The 18,689-nt window shown below is 37.1% G+C and overlaps 1 protein-coding gene across 1 annotated transcript; it reads left to right on the plus strand.

Annotated features, from left to right (window-relative positions):
• The first annotated feature begins 2,097 nt into the window (after positions 1–2,097).
• Positions 2,098–18,171, plus strand: LOC136281873 (uncharacterized). The gene is made up of 16 exons (XM_066168912.1): positions 2,098–2,433; positions 5,458–5,712; positions 7,458–7,724; positions 8,508–8,801; positions 12,233–12,541; positions 13,472–13,554; positions 13,750–13,805; positions 14,110–14,288; positions 14,636–14,746; positions 14,857–14,875; positions 15,009–15,039; positions 15,783–16,086; positions 16,260–16,370; positions 16,793–16,983; positions 17,679–17,801; positions 18,038–18,171. Exons 1-16 carry the CDS (start codon positions 2,241–2,243, stop codon positions 18,110–18,112), a joined length of 2,601 nt encoding a protein of 866 aa, XP_066025009.1. The 5' UTR covers positions 2,098–2,240; the 3' UTR covers positions 18,113–18,171.
• Positions 18,172–18,689: the final 518 nt, after the last annotated feature.

The raw sequence follows: 18,689 nt of genomic DNA on the forward strand, positions 1-18,689 counted from the left end.
AAGTTCTGTCACGGACGTTACGTAACGTCCACAACATTTAAACATTCCTTTTTCTGTCCTGAGATAACTATGTGAAAGATTTTAAAGGCATTCTTGTCACACAGCTAGATATCCAATAGAAGCACTTTAGTAAAAAGAAATCTCTAGTAAACTGCAACATTTTCAAAATAATGGCAGCAAAACTTTGTTCCGGACGTTACACTTCTTGAACACAAGTTACAACACTTGTAATGGTTTTAAAAAGCCAAAATAATACACCATAAGTCCATAGGTTCTTCTAGATATGCTCTAGTTTCACCTAACAAACATTTTGAAACAAACAACGGCTTTCAAGAAGGTTGCTATTTTGACATTTCAAGAATAGAAGGGGTTCTACCAAAATCTGATGAACATAGTCATTTCTCACGGCTCTTAAACCCTTGTATGTTTCCTAATGACTCTGAAGAGTTTTTCCACAGCTGGTTGCTCTGGAATTTCAAATGGTCCACTAATAAAGTGAGGAACAGTATCAGGACCAGCAAAAATATTTGAAAGGTGGACTCTGTCCATATCGTCTTGCCTCGGCCAATGATAAGTAGCACCACCACTTCTGTGCAGGAACTTGAATTGGACGAAACTGTCATTTTTGTCTATTACTCTGCCAAAATAATAGTTTTTGATGTAATCAACTGCATAGTATTCCCTCGGTTGAATAGTTGGTGATGGAATTGGGCATAGCCTTTTCTGGTGCAATTCTTGGATCATCAGTTGCCTGTATGTTGGAACTTCAGTTTTAGGGATCATTTGGCATCTGGTGGCCAAACATCTTGCATACAGACAAGTGAAAATACCACAGTCATAGGTAGTGTCCTGTTGTGAAAAGAAAGACCACTGGTCGATGTCGATCGACTGGTCAACTTTCACAAGAAGTGACACCATCTTTTCCACTTGTTTTAACACAGTTGGCTTTATGAATTTCCCTGGTAGGCTGTCAAGCACCACAATGCACATTTCCAGGGGAAACATCACTCCAAGGAACCAATGTTCACTCTGAATATCATTGCAGGGAAAGAAAACTGCATCTTGTCTTAACAGGTCACCTTTGCCTTTCAGAAGGTCTTTCAAGTGTTTCTTTCACACTGCTTTTTCATTTAAAAACCATGTTGTGACCAAGAACAATACAGAATAGCTGATTTATCTTCTATACTTAACAATGATTCACACAATGTAACGTCCGCAACATTGGTTGTAACGTCCGCGATGCTGAAATTCAAGTAGCCTGGTAAAACTGTGAATGCCAGTTTGAATGAAATAGAGCTTTTTGGTTCACACAACCACTTAACTGTAGATATTTGGAACAGTTCATATAAGAAACCCTGATACTTCACAGGAATTTTGACTTAATGCTAATGCACTTGATAATGTGGTTGATTTTTATGTAATGTCCGCAACAGTGTTTTTTTGGCTCTATTTCTTTCACAGAAATCAGTGAGATGGAAAAATTGTACAGCCCAATTAATATGTCAGAAGGCACAAACATATTCATTAATGGAAAACTGGACAACTCCTTATTTATCCTTTGTCTGTGCCAAATTAAGTCTGAATGTAACATCCGCGGTAGTGGAATTGCCCTTATACACATCTTACATGTTGAGTAGGATGCTCAGATAAGACCATACAACTTTTTAAAAACTAGAAGCTAATTAAAAGAAGAAAAATTAAATGAGTGGAATGATAAATCCCTTGTTCGATGGTTTAAAATGTAATATTTGTGGACATTTCAACTTTCCATTTTCCACCTTGAAATTGAAATTCACCACTGTACACATTTTGGAAATTAAAGAAAGTGGAACTTGTCAAATGTGATTTTCAAAAGGCACAGATAGTTGTTCATTACTGTTATTGAACCTTACTTCTTAAGAAGTGAGAGTATATTTCGAGCAGATTGATACAAGTGAATACGAATGTAGTGTATATTTACAGTTATATTTTGTTACTCCTTACCTCTATGGTGAAATCTTTATAAGCCATTCTTCTTAAATATTATCCTTACACATGTACATGTAACTAAAGGTCTGAGAATATTATGTTTATGGTTATCTGTTTTAGGGGGTTTGGATGTGCATTTCACCCAGGAACCTCATAATCCAAGCTACTTTAACAATGGTAGTGATGCCAACCTGGTGTGGGACTACACTGATCCACATAATAACATTCAGAGCATTTTCTATAGTGTTCTGGTACATGATGTATTTATCACAATGTTGGTTAATGACAGTCAAGGTGTGCAAGAACATTCTTCAATTCCTCAATCTTACAAAGGAAGGGTTAAAATTGAAGGAAGAGCTACCCTTGTTATCAAGAACATTAACCCTGCAGACAATACCAAATTTAAGTGTGAATTGGAGAGAGGCTTAAGGACTTTTAGAAGTGTAGTGCAGCTTATTGTGGCAGGTATGTAATACAGACATAAACATTAATCATCAAACATAAATCAAATGCATTCAACTCATGTCTCTCATATTTCTTGAGATCTGGAGAAAGTAAACTAGCTTAAATTTGTGCAAACCCTTATATGCAGGGCTGAAAGTGGCTGGCTAACCCGGCCTTTGGGAACAATGGTGCTTCTTTTACTTGGAATGTGATACCACACTCCTAAAAAGAGAAAAGAGTTATCAAAGACTTATTGCTTTATTCTTCTGGCACCAACTACTGGGTTGCTCTGTTATGCATAGATAACTATTATTAAAATGGGTACAGAGATTTTCTCTCAGCAAAGCTTTCAATTAGAAATGGTCAGTCAGGACCAGAAACGACCCATTTGGTGGGGTGGTACAATTTTCCTAAATCAATTAAGAAAAATTTTGCATGACCAATCATAAGCAGCATGTGAAATTAATTTGGTGTGAAAAAAATGGTATTGTTTTTCAAGCCTTTTAACGAGACTTGCCAAAGGCAATGAAAGTTGGCACAGTGTCATTTGCTGCTTTCTGAGGATTATGATCTTTAAGGTTTGCAGATGTAAATCTAGTCTACAGAATGCTGATTTCCTCTAGTAATATCTGACACTAAGGAACAAGTCAAGACTTAGAAGATTTGTGCATTATGGAGCAAAATTTTATCAAAGTTATGAAAGCAATAAACCAATGAAGTCTAAGCATGTAAACAGAAGATAATTTAATGATGATTAGGTTGGCCAGGTAGGAATGCTGTTCTTAGCAGATGCTGTTATTCATGGCAGTCAGTTCAACAGCTCCAATTTTATTGCTGACTTTGGTTGCTCCACTGAGGAACTGGCTGAATTCCACAAAGAGCTAGAAGAGACTAAAAGTATTAAATTTCAATTTAGAGTATGAAACGTTTTGCGACCTTATGTAACCTAAACTTTTCAAACTTCTCATGTATAAACAGAAGCCTAGTGTTCAATGAATAGACTTTTTTAATCTTCTTTCCAAGTGTTTTACCATTCATTTTTTAATACATTATATTGGATGTGCTAACAACATTAAGTACATAAAAATGAGTGTGATATTTAGTATGTAAAACTTCTTCGTCATTTGACTGTGATTCATAGTTGAAAACATTTGTGATATCTCAATACTCATGCACAATTTACCTGATTGTTCACTTAAAAGATTTTATTCACTTATTGTGAAAAATCCAAACTCACTATTTACCCCATTCATTTACTTGTTTTTGGTCCGTTACAACTATAATGAATACAAATTGTTTGTGCTTAACAGCCATTTCATAATCTTCTTTCTTTCCTTGTCACTCAGTTGGAACCATGTGACTTTTTACATTACAATATTTTAATTACGCATTTGCTAAGGTAAGCCCAAAGCCAATCCATGTCTGAAAGGCGACTTATTGATCTTTAAAAGCAATTGGAGTTAATGTTTACCCAAATTTCTGAATGAGGTGAAACTTTGTTTTATTGGGTCAAATCTACTCCCTGGCATATACAGCATCATTTATTGTAAACAAATGGAAAAAAGGAGAATTTTCGGTCTTCCAACTGAATGATAATTCAGTTCAGTTAATTATCCTTTGATGATAGTTTCATTTACCATCAGCTTGTTTTGCATGAAAGTGGTTTGTTTTGGATTGTGGGATAGATCAAGCTAGCATACACCTACACATGGTGAAACATGTCCTACTATGTAACTCTCTTATGGCTCTTGTACCCAACAGATTTTTGGGGATGTTTCAGAGGTAGCATATCTAAGTCTTGAATAAAGGTCAATATAAATCGAAACAAAAGTACATAGAATTCTATAATAGTTCCTGGTTTCTTCTATAACTCCTTCCAAGATTTTGTAATATTGTTAACTGGATGACAAGCTACATCTGGACCCACCAAAATTCTGGTACTGTTAAGTAATCGTACATTAAGTTTCTGTATACTAACATGTATCTGTATCAAATTGGTGGCTCTTAAAATCTAAACAAAGTTTAATATAGTCTATTATAGGTAAGTGGGGAGATGAAACTATTTTAAGATACACAAGTAGTATTATCCACCTTTAGATCTAGGAACTTTTTGAGCAAACCACTCCATTGTCAAGGATTTTTTTACATACAGTTTCCTCAACCTTTAACACTGGCACATAATATGTTACCAAGTACTATTCAACGTAAAGTTTTTACCTCTGTCATTAAAAAAATTAAATGGATTTTCTTCCTTTCACAAATGCTCTCCCAGCTACTCTGGTTTGCAAGGTCTTTTTGCATTTCTTACTCAAACCTTTTAGCACAACAGTGGTCTCCATACAGTCCAGTTTTAATGTAGGAAATTAATTCATTTTCTTTGCACTTGACTTGGGCTTAAGAACGTTTTATTTGTGAGTATAATTCTTCAAAATGTGGAGGAAATGTCGGAAACTCTCCCTTCTGCAAACTTCCTTTGCGGAGCAATCATGATGAACAATCAAATTATTTAATGTTTCATAAAAGAACTATACAAGGAGATGAGTAAGTTCTTCTCTTAACTTTAAGTAATGGGCAAGCATCATTCAGCATGCCACTGGTGTATTCTTTTCATCCGGAAAAATTGATAGTGTCTCTTTCATTGAAATCTCAGTTCTCTGGGTTGAGGATGTCTCATCTTTTGTCAGGCCAAGTTTCAAGTGAGGTGTGGCTTGATTAGCTCTGCTTCTATTTGCTTGTGCAACAGCAAAAAATTTATCCAAAAACGTGTGAGTAGCTTAGAAGCCAGGATCCTTAGCCCAATAAGTTACTTACTGAATTAGCTCTTAATACACGTGGCTAGAGTTCTGCTTTAAATTTATAATTTTGCATGTGAACGAGCAAAATTGTATTGAAAGATGATTGAGCTTCCTTATACTAGTTGGTTTTTGAGGACCAATCGCTGGATACTTTTGTTTATCTTATTGTAATTGGGTAAATTCTAAGACTCAGTCCAAGTAAGATTTGCTACGCCATATGAGGAATGATATAATCTCTTTTAACTTTCAGAGGCACCACTTATAAACCTCTCTTTAGGAGGAAAATATTACATTGAAGGATCCCCTGTCACCATAGCCTGTGAAGCTTCTGGGAAACCACTGCCGGATGTAGCATGGATTAGAAATGGAGTACTGGAAAGTTCAGGGAAGAAAGCTTCGTTTTTAAAGTTTGATAATATAAACAGAACAGATGCAGGACAATACACATGTCGTGCCAATAACTCAGTGGAAGTCACTATTGTTGACACAGCAATTGTAGTTCACTGTAAGTATATTTTAACCTTAATTTTCTATCTCTGAATTTACTTTATTTAAAGTGCAACTCCTGTCATTGGGGTCAGTTACACAAAACTGACGAATCTTTTCAAGAGAGTAAGGAAACAGGATTCCACCTCAAATCCTTTTCGGCTCATGCATCAGTTTCGAGTATTGGTTGGGACGATTTAATTTAGGTGGAATTGTTTCTCACGTTATTTTCCTTAGGAGGACGTGACATTTTTTTACCAAGTCATTGCTTCAGTTGGACTGTGTTTAACTCAGAAAATGACTTAAAGCCATATGCGAGTCATTGTGACGACCCAAAATTCGCTCCGTTTGACTAGCGCACAAGGCATATTCTGATTCTGTGTGAGGGCTCTGGTCGGGGCTTAGTGGAAATCTGAGAATTGGTCAAAATTCTAACGGTCAACTGAGAAATTACATATTTCTTTTTTTACTGATAGCTGAGATCAGCTGATGTGAAAATGGGCTGAAACTTGAAATGCATTCTAAGATTTGCGCATATTTGTATGTGTGGTGTTCGATGAAATATACTATTTGAGGGCAAGAATCCATTTTATATTTCATTATTCTTAAGCCTTGCCACCTTATACTGAATACTCGACTGCCAAATAACACGAAAGTGACGGACTGTACTGTGGAGTGATTACAACCTTCACTCTTTTTTTTCATCTAAAGACAAGGAAAGGAAACACAAATGCTTTGCTGGTAATTGATTCCCATGACTTTCTGGTTTGAGAGGCTGTGTAACCTGCAATCACTATGCCGCTCTGCTCTTTGAGATACTTAATTGGTTCGGTGTTTGCGTATGCGCAGGCACTCGACCTTTGTTGTCAGGAGCAGATAAAAACCAAGCATGAATGGTTTACTGATTTCTAGAATTTGAAGTCACTTATCAAAATTACACCGAACATACTTTCATGGAGTATACCACATATATAAAACATTTCCTGCAAAGAAAAAAAAACAATCGAAATTACGTAAATGTCTAGAAATGTCATTTCGCCTAATTTAATCGCAACAAGATTGCAGCACTTGAGTTTGTTGCTCTCACCGATCACATTTTGGCATTAGGGTTGCACTTTGTGCAAGTACAAATCTATTTTTGCCGAAATTCTGTGACAACCTTTTTAACAAGCCATATTCAATATCTGCCTCTTTACAAGAGAAATTGAGTTTAAACGGTGATTTCCCTTACCGCCTCTTGATTATTGTAGAGAAATATCGGACCTACTCCTATTTTTAAGTCCAGAAATGGTCCTATGTCTATAGTTGTATACATGTACATGTTGTATACATGGGAATACATGTACTTGCTTACTTTGAGCCATGTCATCGTAAATTCGACATTAATAATGATAACTTAATCTACGGACATAATCAGGATCATTATAGGAAATCATATTTCTTAGAAATGCTGAACTTTGGAACTTGTTACCATCTGGTATAAAAACAATCCATTCTTTTTCCTCTTTTAATTCCACCCTAAATACTTCTTATCTCTTAAAACGAGAAACTTGTAACCCTCCTGGCTATTGATATATGTTTTAGTATAATTGCTTTGGTGATTATATACATGCATGCACTCTGATTGGTCGAGGAGTACTTCATATCTCGCTTTAATCACGAATGATACAGAAGTGGAATGATAAAGCTCATCAACGTTCTAATTGATATGAGGTATTACCAATTATTCGTTCAATTGCTTATTGCATTGGTATTTATTCTTAGACCCGCCCACAATTCAGAATGTCACCACGTCATCTAAGAAGTCTTGGATTGGCCAGACAGTGACTTTGAAGTGTCTTTCTGATGGTGTTCCTACACCAACACTCTCTTGGTACAAACCTGAAGGAAGTGAAATAAACAGAGTCACAGCCAGAGAAAACAAAGTACAGGTGCCACTCAGGGGTGATCAAGATTTTGGTCATTACAAGTGCATTGCTGCCAATGGACTTACTCCACCTGATGAGGAGTTAATAAAGATAAATCCGATAAGTAAGTAAAAAAGATCAGTGTATTTTGATAAGAAGAAAAGTATATATAAGGTCAGCATTTTCTTTTGCCTTTGCTCATTATCACTGTTTCAGGTGTATTAGAAGTAAAACCCAAATTTTCTTACAAAGCACTCGACAGAGTGACTTATTCACTTTGTACATTTGATAGTTTAACAAATAATATATGCGGATATTTTGCAAGGCCTATAGTTGTGTGGAAAAATGTAAGCTTATGTTACACCATCGAGTAAGGGACTTATCATTCTTTCATTGGCTAACAATTTGGCCGCTTAGTTTTCGACATACATCCTGCGGCCTTATCTGAGCGTTCCAATGACGTTTCCCATCTTTAGCAGCATTAGACCTTCACATATATTTCACGTTCGTTACGCCAATGAGGTATAACAGCGTAATAGTGGATAATGCACCCATATTTGTAAAAACGATTAACAGTAAATTGACGACACCCTGCCTACTGGTAGCATTAAAGACGTTGAAAAAGAGCGTTGAAATTCAGGAAGATTGGCGACATCTTCCAATGTGAGTAACCATAGGAAACTTCCTCAACCGTGGAAACTTAATTTTTCCTCGTTTTCTTAAGCTCTTGGCTGAATTTATCCAGTAGCTACATGTTATTCATTAAACTTTATTAATACAAGGACTTGCATTCATCCTAAGTATTGTAACAAAACTTACTGTGGGGTAATCACTGAAAAAAAATTCTCCTTTGGTTTTTTTTTTTTCCTTTTGCTCAAAATGATCCCTTTTTTATGGCACTATATAGAGAAACCAGGGAAAGCATCCATCAAATCGTCAGAATCAGTCATTCAAGCAACTTTTATAACAATACGATGGACTGCACCAGCTGATGATGGAGGAAGTCCGATTACAGGATACCAACTGATCTTACAAAAGGGTGAAACTGAGTTAGAAAAGGATGCTATCACCAATCCTGGGACGACATCTTATTCGTTTCGTGGTTTGGAGAAAAATACCAACTACACAGTGAAACTGTTTTCCAGAAATTTCGTATTCGAGGGAGATCCTACTGTAAGGACGATTAAGACCAAGCTTGAAGGTGAGGAATCAGAGGTGATATCGTGATTGAGCACTTAGCACCAACCGTTTCGTTACCAACTTAGATTTGTTGTGAGTGGTCCCAGTTTTACCATCTTATCTGCTCGCCGTATTATAAGATTTTTGATTTTAAGTCCCCCCCATATTGGCCATTTTCCTCTCCCTCTCTAATAGTTATTTGAGAGGTACCTACTTATGAAGAAGCGTATCACTAAATCACAGGTAAACGTAGGTGAGAACAAGAGACAACCCATGCGGTTACGTTTCGTAAATGCTACCTGTTTTATCAAGAATTGTTTGCCTTGTGGTGTTTTTTTTATGTTCACGTCTCAAAATCTTTTGATATAAACTAATAACAACAAAAAACGTTAGATAGTGATCTTTACGTTAGTTGGATACAGTTTTCCTAAACGCTTACCGGCTATATTCAGAACAGGTATCAATCGCTCTGACGAAGGGCTAACGCTCGAAACGTCAGCTTTTTTACCCTTTACGGTGGCTAATTGACGTTTTCAACTCAGTTGTTAACACTAAATTACCTGCTATACTCTCCCACCGACGCAGCACCACAGTTTCTTTAGAAACTTACCCCTTTATATATTCAGAACACCCAACAACCAACTATCCATTTTGCAGTATTGGAGTGGATCCAGAATTTCGAAAAGGGGGCTTCGAACAAATGGGTCGCCGAAGGCGGACCCATCTGGGGGGGTGCGCAGGGGGCATGCTCCCCCGGGAAGTTTTGAAATGCGATTTCCAGCGTTTTGAGGGATGATGGTGGACGGTTTTTAAAATACCTTAACCATCTCTTATGACAGCTATTTTATGAAGCAAGGACTACGTTTTGGTCTTGACAGTAATCGAGATCAACTGACCCCTAGAAAATGAAACTAAAATCACAGTAATATATTTTTCTTCGCTATTTAATGTGTTCTAAAAGGTCACGCTTAAGATTCCTCAAAAATGGGATCAACGAGTAACATTCTGTATTGCGAAAAATTCTAATTTCTTGCGCATTATAATTTGATGACGTAACAGATATAATTGTTAAGATTTTCTATCGCTAGACAGTGTTATGGACACCTAGAACCAATGGATTTCGAATCTCCGATCCATATCCATGAATTTTGTCATAACATTCATCCGTTATTTATTGTAATAAAATATCGAGGTTTGGAACCTTTGGTATATTAATATCCTAACACACCGTCACACATTCTACGAGGTTGTTGTTCGGCAAATTTCTATAGCATCGTAATCGAAAGGCTTTTCATAGTGAATACTCATTAGAGCCAGGCCAGAAAGTCTCTCGGTTGTCATCGTGGTCCGAAGGTAGCCCTTGACTAGTTTCAAAGTGCTGTTTGAGCGCTCGTTATCAGCTGATGTTACTGGAATTGTACATGCTATTCGCAACAACAGATGTGGATGTTCGGAAAGATGTTGGGATCACAAGCCTGTAGATCGACAAAAAGTGTAATCAATAAAGCTGTCATTTGTTAACCTAAGCGAAATTTGAACAAAAACAAACTGAGTTACTTCGCGCTTCAACGATGCACGACGCAAGACGTGCTTCAACATGTAAGGCAGGTTGAAGCGCGTCTGGTTTGTCCGTCTCGGATTGCTATCTTCTCATCCAACGATCATATTCAATGTCGAGAGTCTGTGGGCTTGGGATATCTGACATCTACATCTCGGAGACTTCAACTAGGTCTACATTTGTGCACGCTACAGTGGTGCTTGGCATAAGACGAAGCAATTGCACAACAGTCTTCTGAGTGGACCCAAATCTGAAAAAAAATTCCTGTGATGAATGAACCTGTTTGCTCGATCATGCATTATTTCTCTAAATATTTATGGTTAAGTAAACAGCCGAAAGGTTGATAATTTGTATAGATTACCTTAAAGACATTCTTGTGTGATATAGTCAAGGAATGGAATGAACAGATTGCGACGGTAATATTCCTCAGCTGTGTCATGGGGTGCATTTGCCCTATGTTGTTGTCTTGACGCCGTTCTAGGAGCACTTGGTTCTGTTCCCAGCTCTGAACTGATCTCCACAGCATATGCGTACCATCTTTTGAAGACAACATCATTCTTGTCTCGCAATTGTTTCAACTTCTTCTCTGTCTCCGAAATCATATTGTAGGCTTTAACAATGTCATTAGACTTTTTTGTAGCTTTACGTCAATCGGCTTTATGAATGCCAGAATTTTCATCGTGACCGTCAAGGACATGAGGAACTGGAAAAAACACCAGGTATGGTAGCAGCCGTTTGCTCTTTGGAGGGTTTCTATCACAGTTCCAAGACGTATCAGAGCTGTATTGTTGATGTTGCTGTTCATCTAAAATAACCTCAAACGTTTTAACTACTGATGGAAGTAACTGAACAAAAGTTTCATGCGCCTCGTGATGCTCCACCCAACGAGTATGGCAAGGGTCGCTAATCTTGGTTCCTTGAGACTCTGGCTGATCTAGGCTTATCACTTTTTTCAAGCACCTCAGCCGCTTAGGGGAGTAATTAAAAAAGTTTGCACATTCTGTAATTGTGCCAGCCATGTTGGGAACTAATGGCAAGCTACATGCCTTTACGATAACGAGATTAAGAACATGCGAATTGCAGTGTACGCACAAGGCTTTGAGGTTTTCCTGGAAATTAAGCCTTGTATACCTCTAGCTTGGGAGGACATGTTTGAGGCACTGTCGTAATCTTGACCTCGGTAGCGGGAAATATCCAGGCCCCACTGCTCGAGTTTTCCTAGGATCAATTGCGAGATCACCTCTCCAGTTATTCTTTCCGTAGACTGGAAGTCTAAAAACTCTTCACGAATTTTAGAGTCTGTTAACGAACCTAAAGACAAATGAAAGCTGCTCAAGTTTGGTGTTGTCAGTCACTTCGTCGCACAGAATTGAAAAGTACCTTTTATCGCTTTTGCGCTTCTTGTCATTGCCTCCTCAGTTGGCAAACCCCCTGGAGAGAAAAGTTTGTTTTATCAGCGGAAAAACCGATAAGAAGAAGAAACTCGAATGGCTCGAGAAGCGGAGCATGCGCACTCATTTTTCCACCGTGTCATGGCCGAGTGCCTTTACTAAGTCATGCGCGATGTCAAACTTTCTGTAATTACGTAACACAAATGGATGCATCGGTACTTCAATTGATCATATGAAAGTAGCTAAACAAATCACTATTTGTTTTAAGTTACAACCGACCATCATTTTAGGCTTCTCATTATCACTTTTTGTCTATTCAAATTATTTTAAATTACTTAAATTAATTTTGCTTGCAATACACGTTCGTTTAAAAAATATCCCAAAAAATCCTCGACCAATTTACAGATTATCTAATCACTGATAATGGTTGTGACCAGGTTATTATCAAGAAGTTGTATAATTATTAGAAATTTCACGCTGTCCGTGTTGTTGACATCAATCTAGGAGCCCCAGATGTGGTCGAAATAGACCAACTGCCAGATGAAACAACAGACGATACAATTACCCTAAAGTGGAAGGAGCCAGAAAGTAATGGAAAAGTTATCACCATGTATACAGTGTACCAAAGAGTAGTAACTGATGGGAAAGTGGGACAATGGACAGAAATAAGGAAAATCAGAGATGTTTCTACGAGAGAATTTAAAATAGCGTTGGAGAAAGGAAAGGTGTATCAGTTTGCCATTACTGCAACTAATGAGCTTGGTGAAAGCCTAAAACAGGAGAAAGCAAATATCCAGCAAGTCAAGGCAGAAGGTAGTATCTTCAAATGAATCTTATTTTCGCCTTTCAAAGGTTATCTTTTTCTTTACTTAGTTTTCAAGCACTCTCCGTGTCACGAATATCGAGGTTTTTACGGGTGAATTCTTCGCTTGCAAAAAACCTGAATCAATATGAAAAATTTCACTTACGTCGCAGTAGATATATGTGTGCCAATTGCAAAGATATGGCATAGCTAGTAACTGAGATTTCAATCATTGGCTGGCACACACAGATATTTTAACTAGTTTACTGACACATGCTCACCTGAACCTGGAAAGAGAACTCTGCAACTTTTTAGATTTATCTTCTCGTACTTAAATTAACTGCTTTTTTCTTTCCTTTGCCGCCATCACTTAGTTGATGCCTCTCTCCCACAAAAAAATGTTCACTCTTCCACACTGAATTCTGAGAACTTTTCTCTCATTTCACCACCACTGCACTCCATTCTTCGTACCAATGAGAGCGACTTCGCACTTAGCCTCCTCTACGCGCCGTAATTTCGACAACAGATTACTGAACCGTGAGAACTCAGAAGTGGCCTATTGCCTATTGGTCAGAATTACTTTGTAAACAAATGATCAACCCGAGGCTTTAACCTCGCGTGCATAACACAAAACTTTTCCTTTCATAAATAATGTTGAGACTGCCACCATCAATGTCATCTATTTCATAACTTGCGGTTATTTCAAAAAGTTATACTTCGGCGAAAAGGAAGACGACTAGGGGAACGATTCTGGGGACACCATCGTGACGCAAAATACAAGAAAAACAATATCTCTCAAATTGGCCTCCCATTCGTACATTTTATGCCAGTGTTCGTTTTAAGTGAAGGCTTTATACATGAGTTCAAATGATAATTCTTGTGCAAACAAATAAACAAACGTTCATTTTAAGTCGTATTTTGTTTTTCCCCATTTCAAACAGTAAGCACAGAAGTTTACCTGACAGCGACAATACAGGAGGACTGTAGCAGACGTTCAGAAGTTGCTGAGAAATTTCCAGAAATGGTGAGATAATCTACTTGATCCATATACTGGAGTTTAAGGAATACTGCCATGAGATTTACCATGAAAAGTGAATCTTAATCAATCTGTTCTTGAATCAAATCTTAATATTTCTGTTAAAAAAATAAGATATTCTGAACGATCTTCAATATGTGACAAGCATTTGAATATACGTTTTTTCTTCATATGTCCTTTTAGGCTTGTCAAATTGCCTTCAGGTTTGGCTGCTCATCCGCCAACACTGTGAACACCAGGTAAGGTACAGTTTGTTGTTCTACACTGAAACAACAAATGCAAACTCTAATTTGCCTTCTAGTAGGGGAGAGGAGATTTATTTCAGTGTGTTGTATTTTAGCTGTAAAAGTGTTTTTTCTGCTCTAGCAAATCTTATATAATACAAGTTAATTTATGTTTGAAGTATATTGTCTCTATTTACCTTGGTTTAATACATTGGTTAAATCTCAATATATTTTAACACTTAAAAATCACCAAAGTACGAATGTGTGCGATGATATTCTTTGCTCTCTCTCTCTCTCCCCCCCCCCCCCCCTTATCTAGGTGTGGCAGTGTTGTTCTTGACTTTATGATGAGGTTCAATCAAACTGTAGTCGTCCGCAATGTTTTGATTGTCCTGTCGGATGCTGCAAGGCAAGACAAATTCAGAGGTTTTAAAGTCAATCCAGACTCAATTAAACAAGTTTTAATACCCACAGATGGCTCGGAAAGCACAACAAAAGGTAAATTTTACAAAGACATTGTTCAATGTTTACACGCATTCTTCCGAAGATGGGCTGTTTATAATCGCATTCCGTATCTATTTAATTAAACAACTTATTCTGTGACTGATACACTTCCAAGTTTTTGTTTTTGTCGTTGTTGTTTTATTTAATTAAATAAAGTCTTACTCTTAAAAATTATTGTAGAGAGAGTAGCACCTTACTCTTCCTTAGTACCAAGCCAATTAGAGTTAACGTTTTCCGGTCATGAACCTCAGCTATGTAGTGAGAGCAGTGTATCGACCAGGATCAGTGTAAATGTTGTATGAATGTTATTTCATCAAGCTTTGCAAAATGAATCATTTTAGGTCCTGAGGAATGTAACTGCCCATCCAACAACGTCTTGTTGGCCGTAATTGGGGTTCTTGCCTTCACAGTCCTTCTTCTAATTATTTACATAATCTGGCTACATAAGAAAGGTAGGTAAAAAATCATAATCTATGTTTGGCTGCAAGATTCTTTTTCACGCAAAAGCAAACTTTTACTCGCGTTTAAATCATTTGTATTTTTTCCTTTCGTTATTTTTCAGGCGCTGTAGGGAAACAGAGGTAAAAATTTTCTGCTAGTTGGATTGTGTCGATATAATGTGCCCGAAATGGTTTCATCTTAACACAAAACTCCAATAAAAACTTATGAAATTCTTAGCGTTTTATAATTATTTCTATGCTTTCTCAATTGTAGGACTTATGAAGATGAGAGACGTGTTTGCCACGTAAGTTACAGCTAAGACATTGAGGTCATGTTAGTGTGACCAGAAATTATGTAATCTTACTTTACCTCTACTTTCTATTTTGAAAATAAACGCTTGCAGCAAATGAGAAGGAAAAAATTTGTAGTTCTACATAAAAAAAAGCATATTGCATCAGTGGCAGATACAATGAAATAGAAGAGGAAGTTAGGCTCGATAAGGTCTTTGTCCTGTGATCATGTCCTTTACCAAGCCACTCCATGGATTTTCCTTCGATTGTCCCTGGTTCAACCGCTTGGTTTCACTTCGCAGATCGCTAATTGGTCTGCACCCGGTTGATATTTGCTTTCTAAATAATAGATTTCGTGCATTTCGGCCGTCGTATTTTCTTGATGCCATATTTTCTAAACGTGAGTTTAGGAGCTTGGTACTGCAAGAGTTGTTTCGTGCGTTTATTTGTCAAAATATTGGACTTCCAATCGACAATCTTTACGTTGCAGTTTGTAGCTTCGACGAATATGCTATGAGCCTCGATCACTCTATTGGACATGATAGTTTCAAAAGCAGAGAACAAAATGTTAGTAATAATAAGGACAAGAGGTTATAAGCTATTTATGATCTCTTATCAATAATCTCTTATCATGGAAGAATATAAACATTTGTCTGATAAAAATGGGTGAACTGATTTTTATAACCACGAGGTACTTTTTACAGGGATTAATAACAGATTTAGATATGAATACCTTAACAGTGTGTTGGTTTAATAGAATGAAACATTATTAGAAGATATCGAACCAAGTCTACCTGATTCAAGAAAACTCACCCAGCCTCATGCGGAATACATGGATCTCATAGAAGTCAACAAAGATGATAGAAAAGCACAAAGTACCGCTTCAGGTGCTGATTACGTGCCTCTTCATCCATTAACACGCTGCTGGGAAGTTCCTAGACATAACGTGACCATAGAAAAAATCATTGGTAAAGGTGCTTTTGGTCAGGTTGCCAAGGGAACGGCAGTAGGACTTCGAGGGAGTCCTGAAACGACCACAGTGGCTATTAAGATGCTTAAAAGTGAGCTCTTGTACTGTAAATTGAATGAGTCTTGGCCTACAGACATTCAGGAAATGTTACCGGGTTACTGTAATTATTTAGCTATTTGCCATTTCATAAGTTACGTTGTTATTCCGACATTTCGCATATTATTCCCGTTAACCAAATTTTACTCCTTGTTTTTAATGCTCCAGCAAACGCTACTGAATCGGACAAGAGAGATCTGATGAAAGAACTTGACACAATGAAGCAGCTGAAACCACATCCTTACGTCATTAAACTTCTGGGATGTGTTACTGAATCTGGTATGCTTTGGTTATGCGGGTCTAATTTTGCTGTACACATTTTTCTTATGATTTACTTTGTAACGCTTTCTCGTCATTGATAATTTGCCTCAGTGGAAGGGTGACCGCTTCGCAATTGAGCAAAACAAACAACCATCGCATAAGGTAATTTTATCTTGTTTTAGCCAACACAGACGTTCCTGGATTTACTGATAGACTAAGACCGAATATTTGCCACTGAACAGATCATTCTGTTGTAGAAGCAGAAACGCTTTTTGTAAGGGAATAATTGGTCTGTACTTTCTTATGGGACCGTCGCATAGTTTTTCTTGTTTTCATGCGATTTCTTCAAAAGTGTTGACCATGACTGGACTATTCATCAATTACTGCTTTTTTTGTTTTAAAGAAAGTAACATATAAATTAAATTGTTTAATTTCTTCAGAACAGCTGTTGGTTTTGATTGAATATGTGCCTTTTGGGGATCTGCTGGGTTACCTGAGAAAGAGCCGTGGATTAAAAGACACTTACTACAAAGACCCGGATATCAAACCACAAACAAATCTGACGTCACAGCAGCTGATGAAGTTTGCTTGGCAAATTGCTGATGGAATGAGTTACTTGTCCGCAAAATCTGTAAGTTAGTTAAAAACACAATAGACAAACAATTCTAAAACCTTCTCGTAAGGTCTATCGTCATGTTAAGCTCTGTCTGGCATGGAATATTATGTCTTCACAAGATCACGCCTGGGAGATGCAGACGTATTCTTACCGTCTTGTCGAGGCTATTTCTTTAGGGCCAGGAACCCTCCCGATTTTGACGTCATCATATAAGTTTTATTTCAATGCGAGAATGGCGATATTTGTGCATCGTTGCAAGTGTAACCCATCGAAATAAAATATCTGGGTTTTTCTCGTGTGAGCGAAGGCAGAGACGTGAAGGAATAGGATCTTTTAAGATATTCAGCTTAAACTGAGTGTACAACAAATAACCATTTTAGTGACAAGGAAGAAAAGGAATTAAAACTTCAACTTAAAAAAATCGTCTTTGGTCGCTAAACTGCTTCATTACAGAATCCTATTTCGATTAAAATGTTAAGGTAAGCGTTCTTTGAAATGTCTACGTATTGCAGAAACAAAGTAGTTTGCTTCTCTTTGGAATATGGAGCAGTTATTGTAGTAGTTTTAACTTTCTGCCATCTGGAAGAAAAAGAAATACACACACCATATTATGTTGCTATATATTTCTATTTTCCTCTCTGAACCATTTCATTTCAGTTCTTTTTCTTCTACAATCGCTAATTTTTGCTGTTACATCAATTCTTTCTTAGATCATTCACCGAGACCTTGCGGCCCGTAATGTGTTGGTTGGACAAAAGGAAATGTGTAAAGTGACAGACTTCGGAATGGCCAGAGATGTGCAGCAGGAAAATATTTATGAACGAAAGACAAAGGTAATCAAAAAAAGGGGAGGTGAGGGCGGTATCACATTTCGTTCAGTTTAGTGATCTTTGACAATCATTGTTGTGGTTGAGCTGATATATTCCTGATTTCAATCATGAATTCCTTGGGACCCTAATGAAACTATCAGCCATGCGTATACGAGTACAATTTTAAATATCACTATTTCTGACTACTAGCTTCCTATAATTCTCGAGCTGTTTCACAAAGTGTTATTTAAAATCTTTAGGGCCGTCTTCCCGTGAAGTGGACAGCTTATGAGGCCTTATTGTATGGTAAATATACCACCAAAAGTGACGTGTAAGTATACCTGATTATTACCCGTAGCAGTTTATCAAAAATTTTATCAATTTTAATCAGGACTTGAATTCTAGTGATTCTTTGTCAAAGAATACATTTATTTTTTTCGTCGTATATACTTTTTATGTTTATAGTCACTTAATTTATATTCGTTTGATTTGTCTTTCTGCAGATGGAGTTACGGAGTTCTGTTATACGAGATTTTCACCATAGGTAACATCGAATGGAATTTTATAAGGCTCTGTCGATGTTTTTTGCTTTATACCATGTTTAATTAAACAATGTATCGTGTTCAGTCAGACAAACGCAATGAGCTTCAAACTACATCTAGTGACAAAGGTGATGTTTCATTGAAGGTCATTTTTTTGTCACATTTATATTTCGATGGTCTTGTGGTTCTTCCAGGCGGTTCACCTTACCCACGAATGGATGGAAGAAAAATTGCAAACTTACTCCAGGATGGATACAGGATGCCTAAACCTCAACACGTCGATGAAAAATTGTAAGTTTTTTTTATTTACTTGTTCTCCCTCGTCGTACAAGGAAACATTCTTTAAATCTTTAACAGATTATTTGAATAA

This window comes from Pocillopora verrucosa, chromosome 6, assembly GCF_036669915.1.
Source record: "Pocillopora verrucosa isolate sample1 chromosome 6, ASM3666991v2, whole genome shotgun sequence".
Lineage (NCBI taxonomy): Eukaryota > Metazoa > Cnidaria > Anthozoa > Scleractinia > Pocilloporidae > Pocillopora > Pocillopora verrucosa.

Bases quoted from the DNA above. Each gene is read 5' to 3' on its own strand.
- LOC136281873 (XM_066168912.1), top strand. From the start codon at position 2,241: ATGTTGGTTAATGACAGTCAAGGTGTGCAAGAACATTCTTCAATTCCT. The intron at 16,087-16,259 runs GTGAGCTCTTGT...TTAATGCTCCAG, and splicing joins GGCTATTAAGATGCTTAAAA to CAAACGCTACTGAATCGGAC. The intron at 16,371-16,792 runs GTATGCTTTGGT...TAATTTCTTCAG, and splicing joins GGGATGTGTTACTGAATCTG to AACAGCTGTTGGTTTTGATT.